Source organism: Diplotaxodon limnothrissa, linkage group LG16, assembly GCF_057381915.1.
Source record: "Diplotaxodon limnothrissa isolate DT_005_m linkage group LG16, D_limnothrissa_male_GT1.1, whole genome shotgun sequence".
Lineage (NCBI taxonomy): Eukaryota > Metazoa > Chordata > Actinopteri > Cichliformes > Cichlidae > Diplotaxodon > Diplotaxodon limnothrissa.
In genome coordinates, this window is record NC_140611.1 from 7,257,591 (window position 1) to 7,275,113 (window position 17,523).

The 17,523-nt window shown below is 38.8% G+C and overlaps 1 protein-coding gene across 1 annotated transcript; it reads left to right on the top strand.

The window, feature by feature from the left end:
• The first annotated feature begins 595 nt into the window (after positions 1-595).
• On the top strand, positions 596-10,560 carry arl5a (ADP-ribosylation factor-like 5A). The gene is made up of 6 exons (XM_085373869.1): positions 596-932; positions 7,094-7,154; positions 7,302-7,449; positions 7,597-7,680; positions 8,113-8,264; positions 9,925-10,560. Exons 1-6 carry the CDS (start codon positions 887-889, stop codon positions 9,971-9,973), a joined length of 540 nt encoding a protein of 179 aa, XP_085229995.1. The 5' UTR covers positions 596-886; the 3' UTR covers positions 9,974-10,560.
• Positions 10,561-17,523: the final 6,963 nt, after the last annotated feature.

The following is a 17,523-nucleotide window of genomic DNA, read 5'->3' on the forward strand; positions in this document are numbered from 1 at the left end:
TATGGAAATGTTGAGCAGCCAGTTCTCCCCCATCTTTCAATTTATATGTACGCTACCAGCTAATATGGGATTAAATAGCATTACCTTTTACATGACATCCTTGTATATTGTATTTTAATATTTAGATATTGAAAAGCTCCGTTTTATTTCAGGTCATAGACCAGAGATCTCATTGTGCTGTGATTCTGGAGAGGGAAGTTTGACGAGCAGGCTTCCGTTCTTATTTTCCTTACACAGTAGCTTTTATTGTTGTAGTTTCAAAACAGTGGAGCATAAGCAGTGATTTAAAAGATTTGAATACTGCCTGTGAGAGAATGATGCATTGATTAGAATTTGTGTGCACTGTCATTTTACAACTGTAATGAAATAAACTGCTGTTATGCTGTTGTATGGATACCAGTGGGGTGTTTTTGTTTTTTGCTTATAGAAATATTCATAAAAAAATAATTTACCTGTTACTGTATTTAATAATTATTAAACCTGTTGTGTATGAAGTTTTCATATCATATAATATAATATAATAAATGCTTTTCCTTCCTTATAGCGCTCCATAAGATACTAGACACGCATGCGCAAGATTGACAGCGCAGGGTATTTCACAACAGCCAGCTGATACGAACTAGCAAGTGACAGTGTTAAGCGTTTTCGGTTTTGTTTCATACAGTAAATCAGTCGTCGGACCTACATTTTCACCTCGTAGGTCATGTAGAGTAGAAGTCAGTTCATATAAGTATGGCAGTTGTATTTGAATGCTTTGACAGGTCATCGTCGTTGTAGTTAGCAAGTTAGCTAGCTAGTTGAAGTTGGCAGGACTGAACAACAAGGCTGGCTAGCTAAGGTACATCGAACTATTACAAGCTGGCATCGAAATTCATCACCGTCAGCCATGGGAATACTATTTACAAAGTTATGGAGGCTTTTTAACCACCAAGGTAAGAATGGTGCTGCGGCATTCATCATGAAACTGTCGAAGGTGTAGGAGCTAAGGGGGCTCCGTGGTCAGAGAAGGCCCGCTGGTCTATTCTCTCATAATTAGCCGTGTAACCAGTTTCTGTCCCTAACGGGACGTTTACTGTTTCATTATTGGTATTGTCGGTGAATTTAAAAGTTACCTCATGGTTTACCGTTTATATTTAACGATATGGTCAGCATTTCACCAATGGCCCGGCAAAGATGATAGTTTTTCTGCGAACATGGCGCTCCATTTCTGAATTAACTTTGTGTTAGATTATTTATGCTCTCGGGTTCTAGAGCGCAGATAGGCAAAACCAAGTAGATTCCTGGCTAGTGATCTTGAATCCGTAAACAGGTCCTTGCGAAACCTCTGTAACCTGAACCCCGAGGTACAGTGTGATGCTGTGTTCAGTCCGGGTTGACACCGGCATTGAGACTGGAGATGGCTACACCAACAGAGCACACAGAAGTCAGCTACATCAGCAAAATTCTCCAGTTAACAAGGCGATTGACTTTAGACTGAATCACACTGACTTTGTACTGCCAGTGTGATTACTTAATCTTATCAGATTAGTGTCAGGAGTTTTCTGATAGGTGACAAATTAAAGGAAGAATCTGAACCCTTGACACCTACAGTAAGGGGATCCAGCAGCTCTGTTGGGAACCGTTTCGTTGGTGAGTTGTGTGGGTTCGCTTGTCCACTTAGAGGGAAGGATCACAGCAAATACATATGTTCTGAGTGATCACACTTATCCTGCGATAAAACAGGTCTAACCAGATGGGTGTGGTCTCTTCTGTAGGGGCACAAAGGATCATTAAATACTTTAAGCTTAAATTTCAAAACTTACATTTAACTACTGATTTTATCTACTGTTCTGATTTTATCTGTTTTGATTTTATATACTGTTGTTTGTTTGTTTGTTTGTTAATTAGTTAGTTAGTTTATTTGCTTGTTTTATTCAATTTTAAATCATGCTTTTTATTTGTTCTTGTTTCTAATGTCTCTGTAAAGCACTTTGAATCACCTTGTTGTTGAATTGTGCTATACAAATAAACTTGCCTTGCCTTGCCTTGCCTAATGTGTATGAAAATAATGTGAATCATAACATAAAACAGGTCTTTGCAGTCACCTAGCTTCACTCTAACTCAAGTTAACTCAACACATATGGGAGACTTTACACTGATGTGTTAGAGAATGTCGTCATGTAGGGGAGACCGGGGATAGTTGTAACATTTTTGACATTTCTGTCTGTAAATTGGAGCTCTTTTAAGGTAGTGGATTCAAAATGTAATGCAAAGTATTTACATGTCTCGGCTATTAAATAGTGCAGCTATTTTCTCTGCAGCACAATTTCCCAATACCCATTGCATGGTATGGTCTCAAACACAAAGAGTGAAATGTTACAATTAACCCCATAGTCTGGGTTAGTTGTAACATATCCTGGGGTGAAATGTAACACAATGAAATAAGGGTACTAACAAAACATTAACATGTAATCTTTGTTTATTCAACACATGAATGCACTTAGAGCCATTTATGTAGCTCTGTGTGTGTGTGACAGAATGCAGAAATCTAGCTTTTGAACATATTCCAACCCCCCCAAAAAAGACAAGTTATGGAATTTTCTGCAACTGAATATTTCATTAATTTTGGTTGGTCTTCCTCGAGGTTGGCCTCATTGGCTCAGTGGGCATCATAACCTACAACTCTTGCACCAATTTTGAACATAACAATGAAGCTGAAAAAATGTAGTTGTTCACCAGCATCGCAGTTCCATTACTTTTTATCATGGCTTACCTTGGTGTGGTTTGCAAAGTGCTTCAGAAAGATGAGGAAATCTGTTTCTTGCACCCATCCTGATTTATTTCCACTACCAGTACTTCCTACTGGTCCATCTCTGACACAGTGGTCTGCATAATGTATGTGTGGGAACACAAACAGTGGAGGAATTGTGTTGCCAATGGAATTAACCGCATATACAAATGCGACCAGTGAACCTCTCTCTGCTGATGTCGTTGCCCCAACTTGTTTAAAGTAATAGTGTGGTAAGTTGTAACATCTGCATTATTGTTACAACTAACCCAGACTGTTGCTGTTACAACTGACCCAGACTCCTATAGCCATGAACTAGCTAACATTACAGCCAACGGCTAAAACATTAGCACTAAAGACCTACACAGAATATATCCCCATAGACATACAAATAACACAATTTAAGTTTGATGAGTTTAACTGAAAAGCAAATAATGCTATTAGAAATTGAAATAAAGTAGAAAAACTTTTTGGCATACAAATTACTTTTTTTCGTGTTAAATTGTCTGTGTTTGACAAATGTGCTGATTTTTCACATGTGATAGCAGAACTGAATTGGGCATGCACAGGATGAGTCACATCATTTGAAACTTAGCCCTGATTGGAGAAATTGGAAGTGTTACAACTGACCCACGTTACAACTATCCCCGGTCTCCCCTACACAAAAAAGTAATCCCTGTAAGGAGTAGTGTTTTAATTATCTGCCTGACGGCCAGAAACATGTAGGAGTAATGTTAAGATGCATATAAGCTGTTTTGTGGCCAGACAATACTATAATAATGCATCTGAGTCACAGGACCAGACATTTGCCATTTGTTCAATTCTAAATTATGCTCTTATTTTCTTGTACCCATCCTGTCCCTGAAGCCTGAAAAGCTTTTATTGTCATCCCTGGATGTAGCCTCAGAGCTGCGCTTCCAAATCTCAGAAGTCTTACCATTTACCCAGCTGACTGAGACAACCCAGTGGAAGAACAGAAGCACATTAACATACATGGCATGTTGACATGACATGACATTTTTGTGTGTGGTAGAATGCACATATAAAGCTCATTTTTCACCTTGCACAGATCTGTTTGCAAAAGTTTTCGCTTCCTCAGTTTTGAGGTTTTAGTTTTGTTAGCTGAAGGCTTAGCTGTACATGATTACACACTGATTATGGACTTTTTATGATTTCCTTGAATTACAAGTTGTTTTGTCAAAGGTTAGTTTGGGGATCCATGCAAAAACCGAGTGTGGTAATAGATCTAGATACAATAATATGATATAATAGGCATTCCTTTCTTCGCTGTCTTCCAAAAAATATTCCAGAGCACACAAATTATTTTCACCTTCTCTAGTGTAAGCAAATGAACGCTTTTTATGTTCTGTGTTCTTCAGCATAACAGATTATAGATCATATGTGCTAAAAGGCATAGGAGTATTTAAAACTTAAGAGCCAATAGGTCTCAACCGACAGGCTGATATTTGTCTATGTATCCAGTTTAAATGAAATGTTATAGCTTTTAAGTGGCTGTTTTATCTCATGATAGCAGTTTATTCAGAGTAACACAGGTTGGGTTTTCCATCTACATTTACATAAACAAAACTATAACAGGGTTTTCGAACTTGACTAGCTTGTACAGATAATGCTGTAGTTGGAAGAGCTGCAGTAGGGCTGGGCGATATGGCCTAAAATCCATATCACAGTATAATTTGAAGCACGTGCGGTAACGATATATATCACGATATATTCTTTTCTTCTGTATAAGGTATTTCCCACACTATAAGGCACACTTAAAATCCTTTAATTTTCTCAAAAATCGAGAGTGCGCCTTATGTATGAATTCTGGTTGTGCTTACTGACCTCGAACCGATTTTGGCGTGCAGAAATCTGTTAAAAAATGTTTTAGTACAACTTTGTTAAGCTGCACTGCTTGATGGATTGTCAGAGCATTACGGCTGCCGTAGTGAGGAGCTTCGCGGAGTAGTCTGGGTCCAAAACTCCGTCCATTTCAGGTCCCAAAGTCAAACGAACACTAAGAGTTAAAAACGGTCTAAATTCTTTCATCTTTAATTAAATCATCAGCGATACTGCTTTACCAGGTGTAACAATTAAGTTTAACATCCAGGCATCCATGAAAACAGAATTTATTAAATTTAACGGAGTTAGAAGTTAACAGGAAGTTAGCTCGCTAGTTTCCACCTAAACATGACATACCATGTTCTGACTGAGAGATTTTTGAAACTAATTCAAACGTACAGCTCTGCTACCACTTCCAACATAAATGCAGACAGAAAACTAAACAGCAGTGGTGTTTGCAGGGTTACTGAAGTTGGACTACCTGGTATATAATGTTGTGCTACGTGATTGCTAGCGACACAGCTATGTTAGCATAACATTAGCACAGTGAAGCTGGAGGATGAACGCCAACTTTTTTTCCACTCGATAAAAGTTAACGTGAGGGATTCTGGTGGTCAGGGACAAATGAAATCGCATAGCAGGATGCTATACACGGGCCAAACTTCAGTCAGGAGAACTATTGATATTATTCATCCACAATACGAGGTTAGTTATCAATATACTGCAACAACATGGGAATAGAACAGCTGCGAGAGAATTCAACACTAATGAATCAATGTTACGGAAGTGGAGGAAGTGCAGTTTTTGGCTTTCCCCATATTTCAACAGTACTTCATCTCTTTGCTATGACTGTCGCCGGAGACAGTCATAGGAAAGAGAGACTTAATGCAGGCTTTGTGTATTTGTCCTGTGACGCAAGTTTTTCTATAAACAAAACACGAAGATAAGTCTGTTAAGCTCAGATTAATACAAATAGAAGGTAGTGCATGCTTTTTCTGTCATGTACTAGTTTTTTTTCTAATGACATCAACCAGTCTTTGTTCCTCCTCAGTCCTCATCTCGCTCTCTTATAGAGATAAGTTACTTAATTTTGTAAAATGTAAATAGAAAATGATTTGCAAATCTCATGACTTCATATTTTATTAATAATAGAACATAGAAGACATCAAATGTTTCATAAAAGTAAGCATTACTAAAAAAGAAACAACTGGAGGATTTTATTAGGTAACTAACTAGGTTAACTGGTGACAGGCCAGTAACTTAACTGAGTAGAGCAGTGAGTTTCTCAGAAGTAAAAATGAACAGAGGTTCATTATTCTGCAGAAAACTGCATCGACAAATTCTAGAACAACTTTCACAATAATATTCATAATAATGTAAAAATGTGAAAGCTTTACCCAGTCTGTATTCAACATTTTTCTGTGCCGTCATGCTTTTTAAAGTCTCTGCCCCAGTTTTCTTCTTATTCACTTACTTATTATAATAATCTTATTCACCTTACATTTACCCTTGTTCTGTCCTTCATTCTAGGGCCACATTACTATTTAGTGCAGTTATGGCAGACAGTGCAGTTGATACTGGCCCAAGGACGTGCTGTAGTATGTTGTTGTTCCTAATAAACATTTACATGGTTTTATAAAACTCTATTTAAATATTCAAATATTTTTAGTTTACTACTTGTTGCAGCCCTCACATCAACACTCATAACACGGTTGAATGATGTTTCTCTTGTCCCTTCTTTACTTTTTTTTTTTTGTCGTTTATTGGCCATTATAAATACTGGTACCAGTATATCAGCAAATACTACTGGTCAGGCTCTAGTTAAGCCATACATCTAGATAATAGAAATTGAAAAATTCCTGTTATTCAAGAAATTATGACCAGTATACCAAATGTACTCTTATACCAACCAGCAATATTGGAACATCATTTTTTTCATAATTTTTTTTTTTTTTTTTTTAAAGAAAATAATAATCAGCGCTTTGTTCCTTCACTCTAGGCTAAAGTTAAAACCTTACCTTTGACTTATGCTTGTGTCTGCTATTGGACTTCTTGCCTTCTGTTTGTATCAGCAGCAAGATGGAAATCGATCCCAGCTGTCACTTCTTGTTTATCTTTTTCACTAAAGCTTTTTTGTGCATTAGAAAGATACGTCTGTATGTTATATCCACAGCCGCTGATGGCTGCAGCCTGACTCTACAAGCTTGCTTTAAACCGCCCACTAACTCATCTGTAGCTGTGAAGGTACACTGTTCGCAGCATCACAATGTCCCACTGATGCTAGATGTGTGAAGCTACACAATTTGTACCAAAGGACGGTATGGATTAGTAAAAAGTTCATTGTTTGATTCTCTCAATTCAGACATCTTTTTGAAGCAACCACTTTGTTTACATAAGAGCCATACATCAGTTAGTCCTTAGCAATTAAACCCAGATATTGATGTCACTGTTAGTCTGTGATTTCTTTGTCTTTTTGCCTTTCAGAGCACAAGGTTATTATTGTGGGCCTGGACAATGCTGGCAAGACCACAATTCTTTATCAGTTGTAAGTATCCAAATCTGACTTGTACAGTAAGCGTCTTTATATTTCCTTTTTTTTTTCCTCAAGTCATATAATTTATTAAAAATAGTCGTGGCTATTCTGTAAATGTTGCTTGTCAACAGAACCTAAAGATTGTATTTATGTTAATAGTTCAATGAATGAGGTGGTACACACATCCCCAACAATTGGAAGCAATGTGGAGGAGATAGTCGTCAACAACACTCATTTTTTGATGTGGGACATCGGAGGCCAGGAGTCTCTTAGGTCATCGTGGAATACATACTACACAAACACAGAGGTATGAGATTATGTTCACTCTGACTAAATGAAAGAAAACTCTGAAAACTTCCCCTTACAGTGCTGTTATGTATGACTGTGCCTGTGGTTTGGCAGGGGTTGTTATTTAATTACTTGTCCATTATTTCTCCCTTTCTTCTACGACTAGTTTGTAATTGTGGTGGTTGACAGCACGGATAGAGAAAGGATCTCAGTAACCAAAGAAGAACTCTACAGAATGCTAGCACATGAAGTGAGTACCGTTTAAAAAGTGACAAAGATCCTTATAATTATAACGTAATTTTATTAGATATATTCAAATTAATATTAATGGATTGTTGTATGAAATAATGGAAACCATGTGTCCCATGCAGCAGTCATTATTTATGAGGCTCTGTCACATGTCAGAATCTAGTAGAAATTAACTTGATCTCAAGGTGCTTCATTTTTAAATTTCAAATATTACTGAAAATATACTTAAGTGTGTAGCAATATTATTGTTTTCTGGTTCATTGTATGTACACTGAATATGAAATGTCTTTCTGAGTTGATGCTATCAGTCATTTTTCAGTAAATGAGATTTTGTCTGTACTGTTAACTCATCACAGTGTTAAAAATACACATAAAGCAAACAAATGTTTCCTTATCTTGGCTTCTCTGTTGATGTTTCTTCTCTGGCCTCCAGGACTTGAGAAAGGCAGGACTGTTGATCTTTGCCAATAAGCAGGATGTGAAAGGATGCATGTCTGTGGCTGAGATCTCCCAGAGCCTCCAGCTTACCTCCGTCAAAGACCACCAGTGGCACATCCAGGCCTGTTGTGCCCTCACAGGAGAGGGGTGAGGATATAAACTTGTTATATGAGGAAAATTTAATTTACGTATGCATTAAATAATTATATAGTATTTGCTTTTATGCAGGGAAAATGTGATGAAGGGTCAGACTTACTAAGCAGGGCAAATTAACATGAAGCTAAAATCTCCAAATTGCACTGGAGGGAGTGGAAAGTTGTGAGGGTGATCTACTAACATTGCTCTCATTTATTAACAAAGAGGCAGCCTGTTCATTTGAGAAATGACTCTCCTTCTACCAAAAGCTGCACAAATTAGCCAGTCATAAACAAAGCAGACCCAATGAGGAAGCAAATAATGTACCAGCCACAGTATTACAAGCGCAGCTTTCATGCATGTGATTCTCTCCAGAAACAGCAATTCAGATCAATGAGAGTCAGCTAAAGTAGAATCAATATGTTTCTCTTCAGTTAGAAATAGCTGGGGGCTGTATGTGGATAAATCTGACAGCTCAGGAAGCCTAACAGTGTCTTTTTGGAGGACACAAAACATTATTTAGCTTCAAGCCTCAACCCATTTGTACGTTAACGAAGTTACTGTTTTGTGCATAAATGCACTCAGTGGTCCTTCTTTTTTCTATTTCCTTTTCCCTGCATGCTGTTTGACACGGCAGGTATTTATAAATTGCAGCAATAAGTCCCTTTAACTGCTGTATTCTGGCAAACGTATTAATATAGTGTCACAGATCTGATAATAGAAAGTTAAAGCCGAGCTGTAGCAGAACCGCGTATATGTACTACTGAAAAAACATGCAGAGGCTTTTGTGCACCCTAGAGCTTTCATCATGTTAATTATGGAAAGATCTCTGTGTACAAATTTGATGAAAGACTACAAACCCATCAGCCAACTGTATAAAATAAATTAGCTACCTATAATAATACACAAAACATCTGTTTTATCAAGATACCAGTATTATTGCGGAAATATGTAAGTGGCCTGTATTTGTATTGCGCTTTACTAGTCCCTAAGGACTCCAAAGCGCTTTACACATCCAGTCATCCACCCATTCACACGCACATTCAAACACTGGTGATGGCAAGCTACATTGTAGCCACAGCCACCCTGGGGCGCACTGACAGGCGAGGCTGCCGGACACTGGCGCCACCGGGCCCTCTGACCACCATCAGTAGGCAACGGGTGAAGTGTCTTGCCCAAGGACACAACGACCGAGACTGTCTGAGCCGGGGCTCGAACCAGCAACCTTCCGATTACAAGACGAACTCCCAACTCTTGAGCCACGATCGCCACGATATGTGTGACTTGGCTGTAAAGATTTGGGATGGGGGCTTAATGATGACTTATAGGACAGAGCCAAAGCTTTGGCGCTGGTGCTCAGTTCTTTTCAGTTCATGCCAGTTATGCACTTGAATACTCCTAGCAACACCTACCACAGAGCCACATCAGGTGCAAAATAAGAGATGCTTATTAAGGGTGAAATTTAGCAGACTTAGTATTTTGTGATTACTTTAAATATTTTTTCATATTCTTTTACTAAATAACACCAGTAACAGGCCCAGAGTATTAGCAATTAGTTTCCCTTAAACTTTTGTTCTTGTACGGTATAAAATTTTTTATCTTAATGCTTTTCTCTTTGTTTTTCTCTCCCACTCTCTTCCACCAATGTCTTTCTTTCTTTTTTAACCTGTAGGTTGTGCCAGGGTCTTGAGTGGATGATGTCACGGCTGCGTGTGAGATGATGACTTTGAAAACGTTCATTAGGAGTGTGCCCCTTCTCTCTTATTTTTGCCTCCAGATATGAAAATGAGGATGGGGGTAAGGTCAGTTGATGGATGGCCCTCTCCTCTTCCTTGTGAAACTGACATGGACAGACCGCTGCCAGAACTTTATGTACTTCTGTAATAATTTATTTTACAAAAGTCATCTGAACTGAGAACAAAAAAAAAACATTACCTTTCCAGAAGGACGTTGAACAACAAAGAGACTCAAATTATTTAAAATGAAATTTCTGCACGGTTTTCCTTTGAACAAAACACAGAGGTCAGCAACGTATCTGCCTTCGAACTCTACATGGACTTATTCTTGAGCTACGTGTGAGTCTAGCCCATGGTGGCCTTGCAGTATTACCGAACTGGCTGTGGTGGTTTTTAATTGCCTCTCTGTGTGAACAGTCCAGTATTCTCTTCAAACTTGGTGCCTGCAGCAGAATGTTCAAGCGATTATGGTTGATGACGACTGAAACATGCAGAGGGGAGGGTAGAATCACAGTGTGCCCTCTTCCTTTCAGTCCTTGTTAATAATCACTGAAATAAAGTCTTTTTATTTGTTTCAGGTGAATTGCATTGTGTCATGAATGAGTATTTCTTTCTGGCGACTCTTTTGAATCTGCTTTTTCCAGAGACATCTGTGAACCATATTGAATGCTGTGAGTGTGACTGGACGTTTTCTTTTTTTAGTCCTTTAGGGGGCAGAATGCGTCACACGAGCTTGTGGTCCCTGAAGCTTTTCAGGGACGATGACGAGCACCTACAGAAGTACAGTGAAGAGACAGCCAAAGTGTAGGAAGGCAGAGGGATTCAGAAAGAGAAGAAGGGACCAGGTATAAAATGTAGGCAGCACACAGTGCCTGATTAAGAGGAAAAGACACAGTTGTGTAAGGACTGCATGGCAGGGTTGTCACAACTGAAACAGAAAAATTAAAACCAACAGAAACCAAAGCCAGTCTATGTTATAGGGTTTCCATTCCTCTTCCATTGGTTTAATTTGACATCTGACCTCAACTGACTCCCAAATTTCTTGCCATGGTTTGACTTGATTATCTTTTTGGCTCGGACATTTAAATAAATGTTTGGATATCTGTAGCACTGAGGTCACATTGAGGTGATTTAAAGCATTAGTCATTCCACGAGTTTGCAAATACTGCTATAACAAGTCCTGAAAGTGTCACCAGAAGTAGTAATTCCACTTTTTTCTAATTCACCCAGCTCTGCACTTCTTCACTTGTTTTTATTCTAATCTGTTCTTCAAAAGAGACTAAATAGTCTTTCTTGGAGCGAAACCAAAGAGCAGTAAGATGCTTTTCTGTATGGTAAGTCTTGACCAATTTAATTGCAGTGAAGTCCAACATGGCCTGCACAATGGAAAGTATTTGCAAATGTAGTAAAATCTAAAAATAAACACAGACACTTCATATTCACTAGACACGAGCTGTACTTAGGAGTTAAACCCTTAGATCAGGTGAAGGAGTACAGCATGTGAAAAAGAATAACTTCTAACAATAATTTATATTCTTTGTTCCCGTAAATGTGTTTTATTTGTGAGCATGCTGTGATCTGCTGACCCGTGCTCTGTTGACTCTGAATTTTACTTTTACTCTTTATAGATTTAGACAGCACAATTTATCAACATGTAAGAAGATATTAAATCTACTGTCGTGGCAGATTTTACATTTATTTATCCCAGTGGTTTTCTAGCTTTTTCAGGGATGCCGCACTTTAGAAGCTGGTATATATATTTTTGGATATATAAATTCCTCTCCTGTCCTCTCATTGACTTACTGACGTCTTTCTCTGACTCTCAGATGTTTTTACCCCTCAGCCAATAGCTCATGCGGTATTATTGTCACTCTGCCAGGGGGGCAGGCAGCCTGGACACCCAAGTTTGTAAATGCAAGAACTTGAGAATGAGGCGACATAGGATTTTGAAATTCATACCATAGGTCCAGCTACTAAAAATCCCTGTGAGTTTGAATCTCAATGACCTCAACCTCAAGGTCAGAAGTCAGCTTTTTTGAAAATAACATAGCATTTTCTAATTTACTCCATAGGCGCATCTACTAGGAAGTAGCACTGGTGGCCATCACTATTTTTTTTTCTTCCCTGGGGGACGGCACTTTAAGCACAGTTGCTCTCTTTATGCTCACTATATGTTGAAGTTCCACAATCCCAACTTTATGTTCACCTGCACCTTGAATGAATAACAGGCATTATATTGTGTTGACAGTGTCAGCAAGACAGTGGAATAATGTTTGCTTGTAATTTACTGACTACATTTTCCATGCCTTCAACTGGAAACAACACCAGGCTGCAGCACACTGAAATTTAACTCACCTATTTGATTATGCATTAAGCGGAAAAGCTGGAATGTCATTCTGGATCGTTCTGTCCTGCTTTAACCTCTGGATATACAGGGAGTGCAGAATTATTAGGAAAGTTGTATTTTTGAGGAATAATTTTATTATTGAACAACAACCATGTTCTCAATGAACCCAAAAAACTCATTAATATCAAAGCTGAATGTTTTTGGAAGTAGTTCTTAGTTTGTTTTTAGTTTTAGCTATTTTAGGGGGAGATCTGTGTGTGCAGGTGACTATTACTGTGCATAATTATTAGACAACTTAACAAAAAACAAATATATACCCATTTCAATTATTTATTTTTACCAGTGACACCAATATAACATCTCCACATTCACAAATATACATTTCTGACATTCAAAAACTATATAGCCACCTTTCTTTGCAAGGACACTCAAAAGCCTGCCATCCATGGATTCTGTCAGTGTTTTGATCTGTTCACCATCAACATTGCGTGCAGCAGCAACCACAGCCTCCCAGACACTGTTCAGAGAGGTGTACTGTTTTCCCTCCTTGTAAATCTCACATTTGATGATGGACCACAGGTTCTCAATGAGGTTCAGATCAGATGAACAAGGTGGCCATGTCATTAGTTTTTCTTCTTTTATACCCTTTCTTGCCAGCCACGCTGTGGAGTACTTGGACGCGTGTGATGGAGCATTGTCCTGCATGAAAATCATGTTTTTCTTGAAGGATGCAGACTTCTTCCTGTACCACTGCTTGAAGAAGGTGTCTTCCAGAAACTGGCAGTAGGACTGGGAGTTGAGCTTGACTCCATCCACCTCCACCTTGCTGGCATCTGAGTCGGACTGGAGCTCTCTGCCCTTTACCAATCCAGCCACGGGCCCATCAAGACTCACTCTCATTTCATCAGTCCATAAAACCTTAGAAAAACCAGTCTTGAGATATTTCTTGGCCCAGTCTTGACGTTTCAGCTTGTGTGTCTTGTTCAGTGGTGGTCGTCTTTCAGCCTTTCTTACCTTGGCCATGTCTCTGAGTATTGCACACCTTGTGCTTTTGGGCACTCCAGTGATGTTGCAGCTCTGAAATATGGCCAAACTGGTGGCAAGTGGCATCTTGGCAGCTGCACGCTTGACTTTTCTCAGTTCATGGGCAGTTATTTTGCGCCTTGGTTTTTCCACACGCTTCTTGCGACCCTGTTGACTATTTTGAATGAAACGCTTGATTGTTCGATGATCACGCTTCAGAAGCTTTGCAATTTTGAGACTGCTGCATCCCTCTGCAAGATATCTCACTATTTTTGACTTTTCTGTGCCTGTCAAGTCCTTCTTTTGACCCATTTTGCCAAAGGAAAGGACGTTGCCTAATAATTATGCACACCTGATATAGGGTGTTGATGTCATTAGACCACACCCCTTCTCATTACAGAGATGCACATCACCTAATATGCTTAATTGGTAGTAGGCTTTCCAGCCTATACAGCTTGGAGTAAGACAACATGCATGAAGAGGATGATGTGGACAAAATACTCATTTGCCTAATAATTCTGCACTCCCTGTATATATAATAAAATTAGGAAAATTTATAGACATGGACTCATGTGCTTTGCATACTCTTTCACTTTTCTCATACCTATGCTGATTTGTTTATTTAATGATTCAAATGTTTCAACAGATGTGTCATTGTTATTAAAGCTCACGCAGAGGTGACTTTGGTCTATAGCTTCTCATATTGTCAGACTGTACATGTTTCATTAAAAGCAGATTTTATTGTGGTGGGCATGTCAACTCAAAATAAAGCCCTTTCACCAAAATACCAATAAATAGTGTAGACAGCACTAAACATTTCATAAATACACAGTGCAGAATAACAGACCAGTGTCCTCACTTTATTTTGAGTATGTGCCAGCCACTGCAATTCCCGCAGAAGTGTGTTTGAAAGCTGGTACATTTTACAGGTACTGGGTTGGATCACCTTAGGTCTTCAAAACTGTCTTAATTCTTTGTGGCATTGATTCAACAAGGTGCTGAAAAATTCCGCAGAGGTTTTGTCAATATTAACATCACAGCATCACACAGCTGCTGCAGATTTGTCAGCTGTGGATCCATGATGCAAATCTGCAGTTCCACCACATTCGAAGGAGCTCCGATGGACTGAGATCTGGTGAATGTGGAGGCCATTTGAGTACAGTGAGCATACTGCAATATTCAAGAAACCAATTTGAGATTATCTGAGTTTTGTGAAAAGACACATTATCCTGTGCGAAACATCAAGATGGACATGGTCAGCAGCAACACTCAGGTAGGGGGCCCAAAGTGTGTCAGCCTGAACTATCTATTTAAGGCAGGATGGAGACATGTTTTCATGTTCTTTAAACCAAATTCTAATACACCAGAAATTGAGGCTCATCGGACAATATTTTTCCATTCTTCTTTTGTCTTGCTTTGGTGAGCCTCTGCAAAATGTAGCCTCCCCTTCCTGTTCTTCGCTCACAGGAGCTCCACCCGATGTAGTCTTCTGCTGTTTTAGTCCAGCTGCTTGAAGGCACTGTGTGTTCAGAGATGCTCTTATGCATAATTTGATTATAAAGACTGGTAATTGAGGTACTACTACCTTTTTATCAGTTTGAAGCAGACTGAGCGTTACTCTTTAACGTCTGGCATTAGAGAGACATTTTTTCACAGAAAACTGCAGCTCACTACATATCTTCTCTGTTTTAGACCATTCTCTATGGACCCTGAATGGTTGTGTGGGAAAATCCCAGTAGATCACAGTTTCTGAAATACACAGATCAGCCTATCTGGCACCTTTCTTCTTAATTCTGATGCTCTCTTTGTATTTCAGCAGGTCGTTTCTACCATGTCTATATGTCTCAGTACTTGTTACTACCACGTGAACGGCTAATTAGACATTTGTGTTAATGAGCAGTTGAACAGGTGGTCAGTGAGTGTCTTCACAACAATGATGCTAATATTGACTGTTCAATCATCAAAAAAGAATAAAAATTTTATTATTAAATCAGTCCAGCTCTTGCTTACAAGAACCAACCAGCTTATTGCATGTGTCTTATAGAGCTAGAAAAAGTAGGGTATATATATCATCATTTATACATTTTGATAGGTTATTATTTGTGATATCACCTGCATCTTTTTGGCAAAGTCCCTCTATGACTGACCATCTAGTTTAATTTTAAGCTCTTACCTCACTGGGCTTCATACTTATCCTAGGTGCTGGTGGTTTATCATTGACCCTTGGCAGTGTTTGTGTTGTAGCTGTCTGTCTTGCAGCTGTTGTGTTCTGGTTTCACTGGTCATCAGTCGTTTTTGTCCAATGACTATGCATCACATAGCCACCTCCTTGGGTGTCTTTGGCACTGGGATGGCAGAATCATAATTATCTTCGATGCACCATAAAATCTGAAATTTAAATAGTGCACACGCTTCCAAAAGAAACTGCAACTATTAAAACAGTTGTTTGTTGTTAGATTTAGAAAATCAATAAGAAACTATATTTAATAACTATATTTTGTTTTTCATTCTTCTCAGGAGCAATATATTTCACTCTATGGGGACAAGCAAGAAATATCCAAAATTTTAAAAAAAGTAAAAAAAAATCAGAACTTGGAACTGAAATATAAGGCCTAGAATATTTTTATCTGTCCTCATCAGATCCTGTATATACCATGGGTAGATATCTCTTGGGGTAACTGGAAAAGTGAGCTCACTCAAGTTGTTGTTTTGTTTTAGTTGCAGTGATGTTGGCAATGAGGACCAAGCAGCAAGCATCCAGTTCATAAGAGAATGGAGGGTCACCACCACTTTCGAGAGAGGCACACTGAGCGAGAGAGGAGATATTCAGCTGCTGCTGTCCATCTCGTCCTCGGGTAGCACCCTGCTCCTGGTGCAGTGAGTGAGAGTAATGATATAAAATACCAGAGCGATAGAGGCACATCATCTGAACAGAAAATGCAGGGTACTTCTTGGTCTTCTATACATTTACAGTGAATTGCTGTGTTAATTATAGCTACCACTGGACCTCAGCTGTATGGTTGAGGTCCAGAAATAGTTCTTGATTTATTTATAATAGCAAAATGCTTTTTTCTTTTTTGTTGCATGTGGCTCACACGACACCTGAGTGTTCTGTTGTACCGGCCTGGAAATTCACTGTTAAAAAAAGTACCAGCTGCTTCACCTTTGAGGTGCTAAACTATATTACTCTGTTTTATAGAATGAAAAAGGAGGACATCTAGAGCTGCCCCTGTGATGGCAGAAATATTGATTTCTTCTCTTGGTGTTTTTAACTTAATAGAAAGCAGTGGGCAGCTGGTGAATTGGCCATTACAGCTTACAGTTTAAGCATTAATTCAAACTTCCAAACAAGGTTTAAAATGTATTTTCAGCAATAGGAATTGCAATATTTTGCACTTTTATGGTTGTTCATGTTTTGAAAATGTCTTCATTTGATGTGCACAAAAACATGTGACAGTGAGGAATACAATGAATTTAAAAATCCTAAAACTGTTTTCATGGCAGTAAAACAGGAAAGATGTATTTTAAAGGATTGCAATGCAAAAAAATCATTTAAAAATATATTATTTAGATGTTCTCAGTCATAATTTCAATACATTAATCAAGTCTTTCTTAGACATTTTAATTTCTAAGAGGCTTATTTCTGATTCAAGGGGCATTGGTGGTGTAGTAGCAACACCTTCGAGTAGCTATTCATTTTTAATTTGTACTTTTTGGAGGCATATGCTCATTTCTTGGTTTGTATCCTCAGCTTGATGTTGACTTGGTTCTTAACAGGATGTAGTCAGCTCAGGATCAGCTGATGGATGACCTCAACAGATCTGACACTGAGAACCATGCTCTGCTTTAAGCTAGCCTTCTCCTCGCCGGCTCACGCCTTGGTCATACATACTTCCATATCTTTTACAGAAAATTGCTGCTTGTCAACATTACGTCTGTCACAAAGCCATTCGCACTGGGTAGCACTGTCACAGTCTGGCTTTACTTTTGTGTTCCTGAGACCCCACTGCCAGTGCCCACTGCCTTCCTCATAACTGTACCGCTGATGCATTACCCTCAACAGGTGCTCTTTTCTGAAAGGATCAGATAGGTATATTTAGATTTTGAAACTCGAGAGCAGTTCTCTGTGATTGGCTGTGTCAGCCACATGATAACCTGGGTAGAA

Coding starts and splice junctions, on each gene's coding strand:
- arl5a (XM_085373869.1), top strand. CDS start 887: ATGGGAATACTATTTACAAAGTTATGGAGGCTTTTTAACCACCAAG. Junction 933..7,093: donor GAGGCTTTTTAACCACCAAG/GTAAGAATGGTG, acceptor TTTGCCTTTCAG/AGCACAAGGTTATTATTGTG. Junction 7,155..7,301: donor ACCACAATTCTTTATCAGTT/GTAAGTATCCAA, acceptor TTATGTTAATAG/TTCAATGAATGAGGTGGTAC.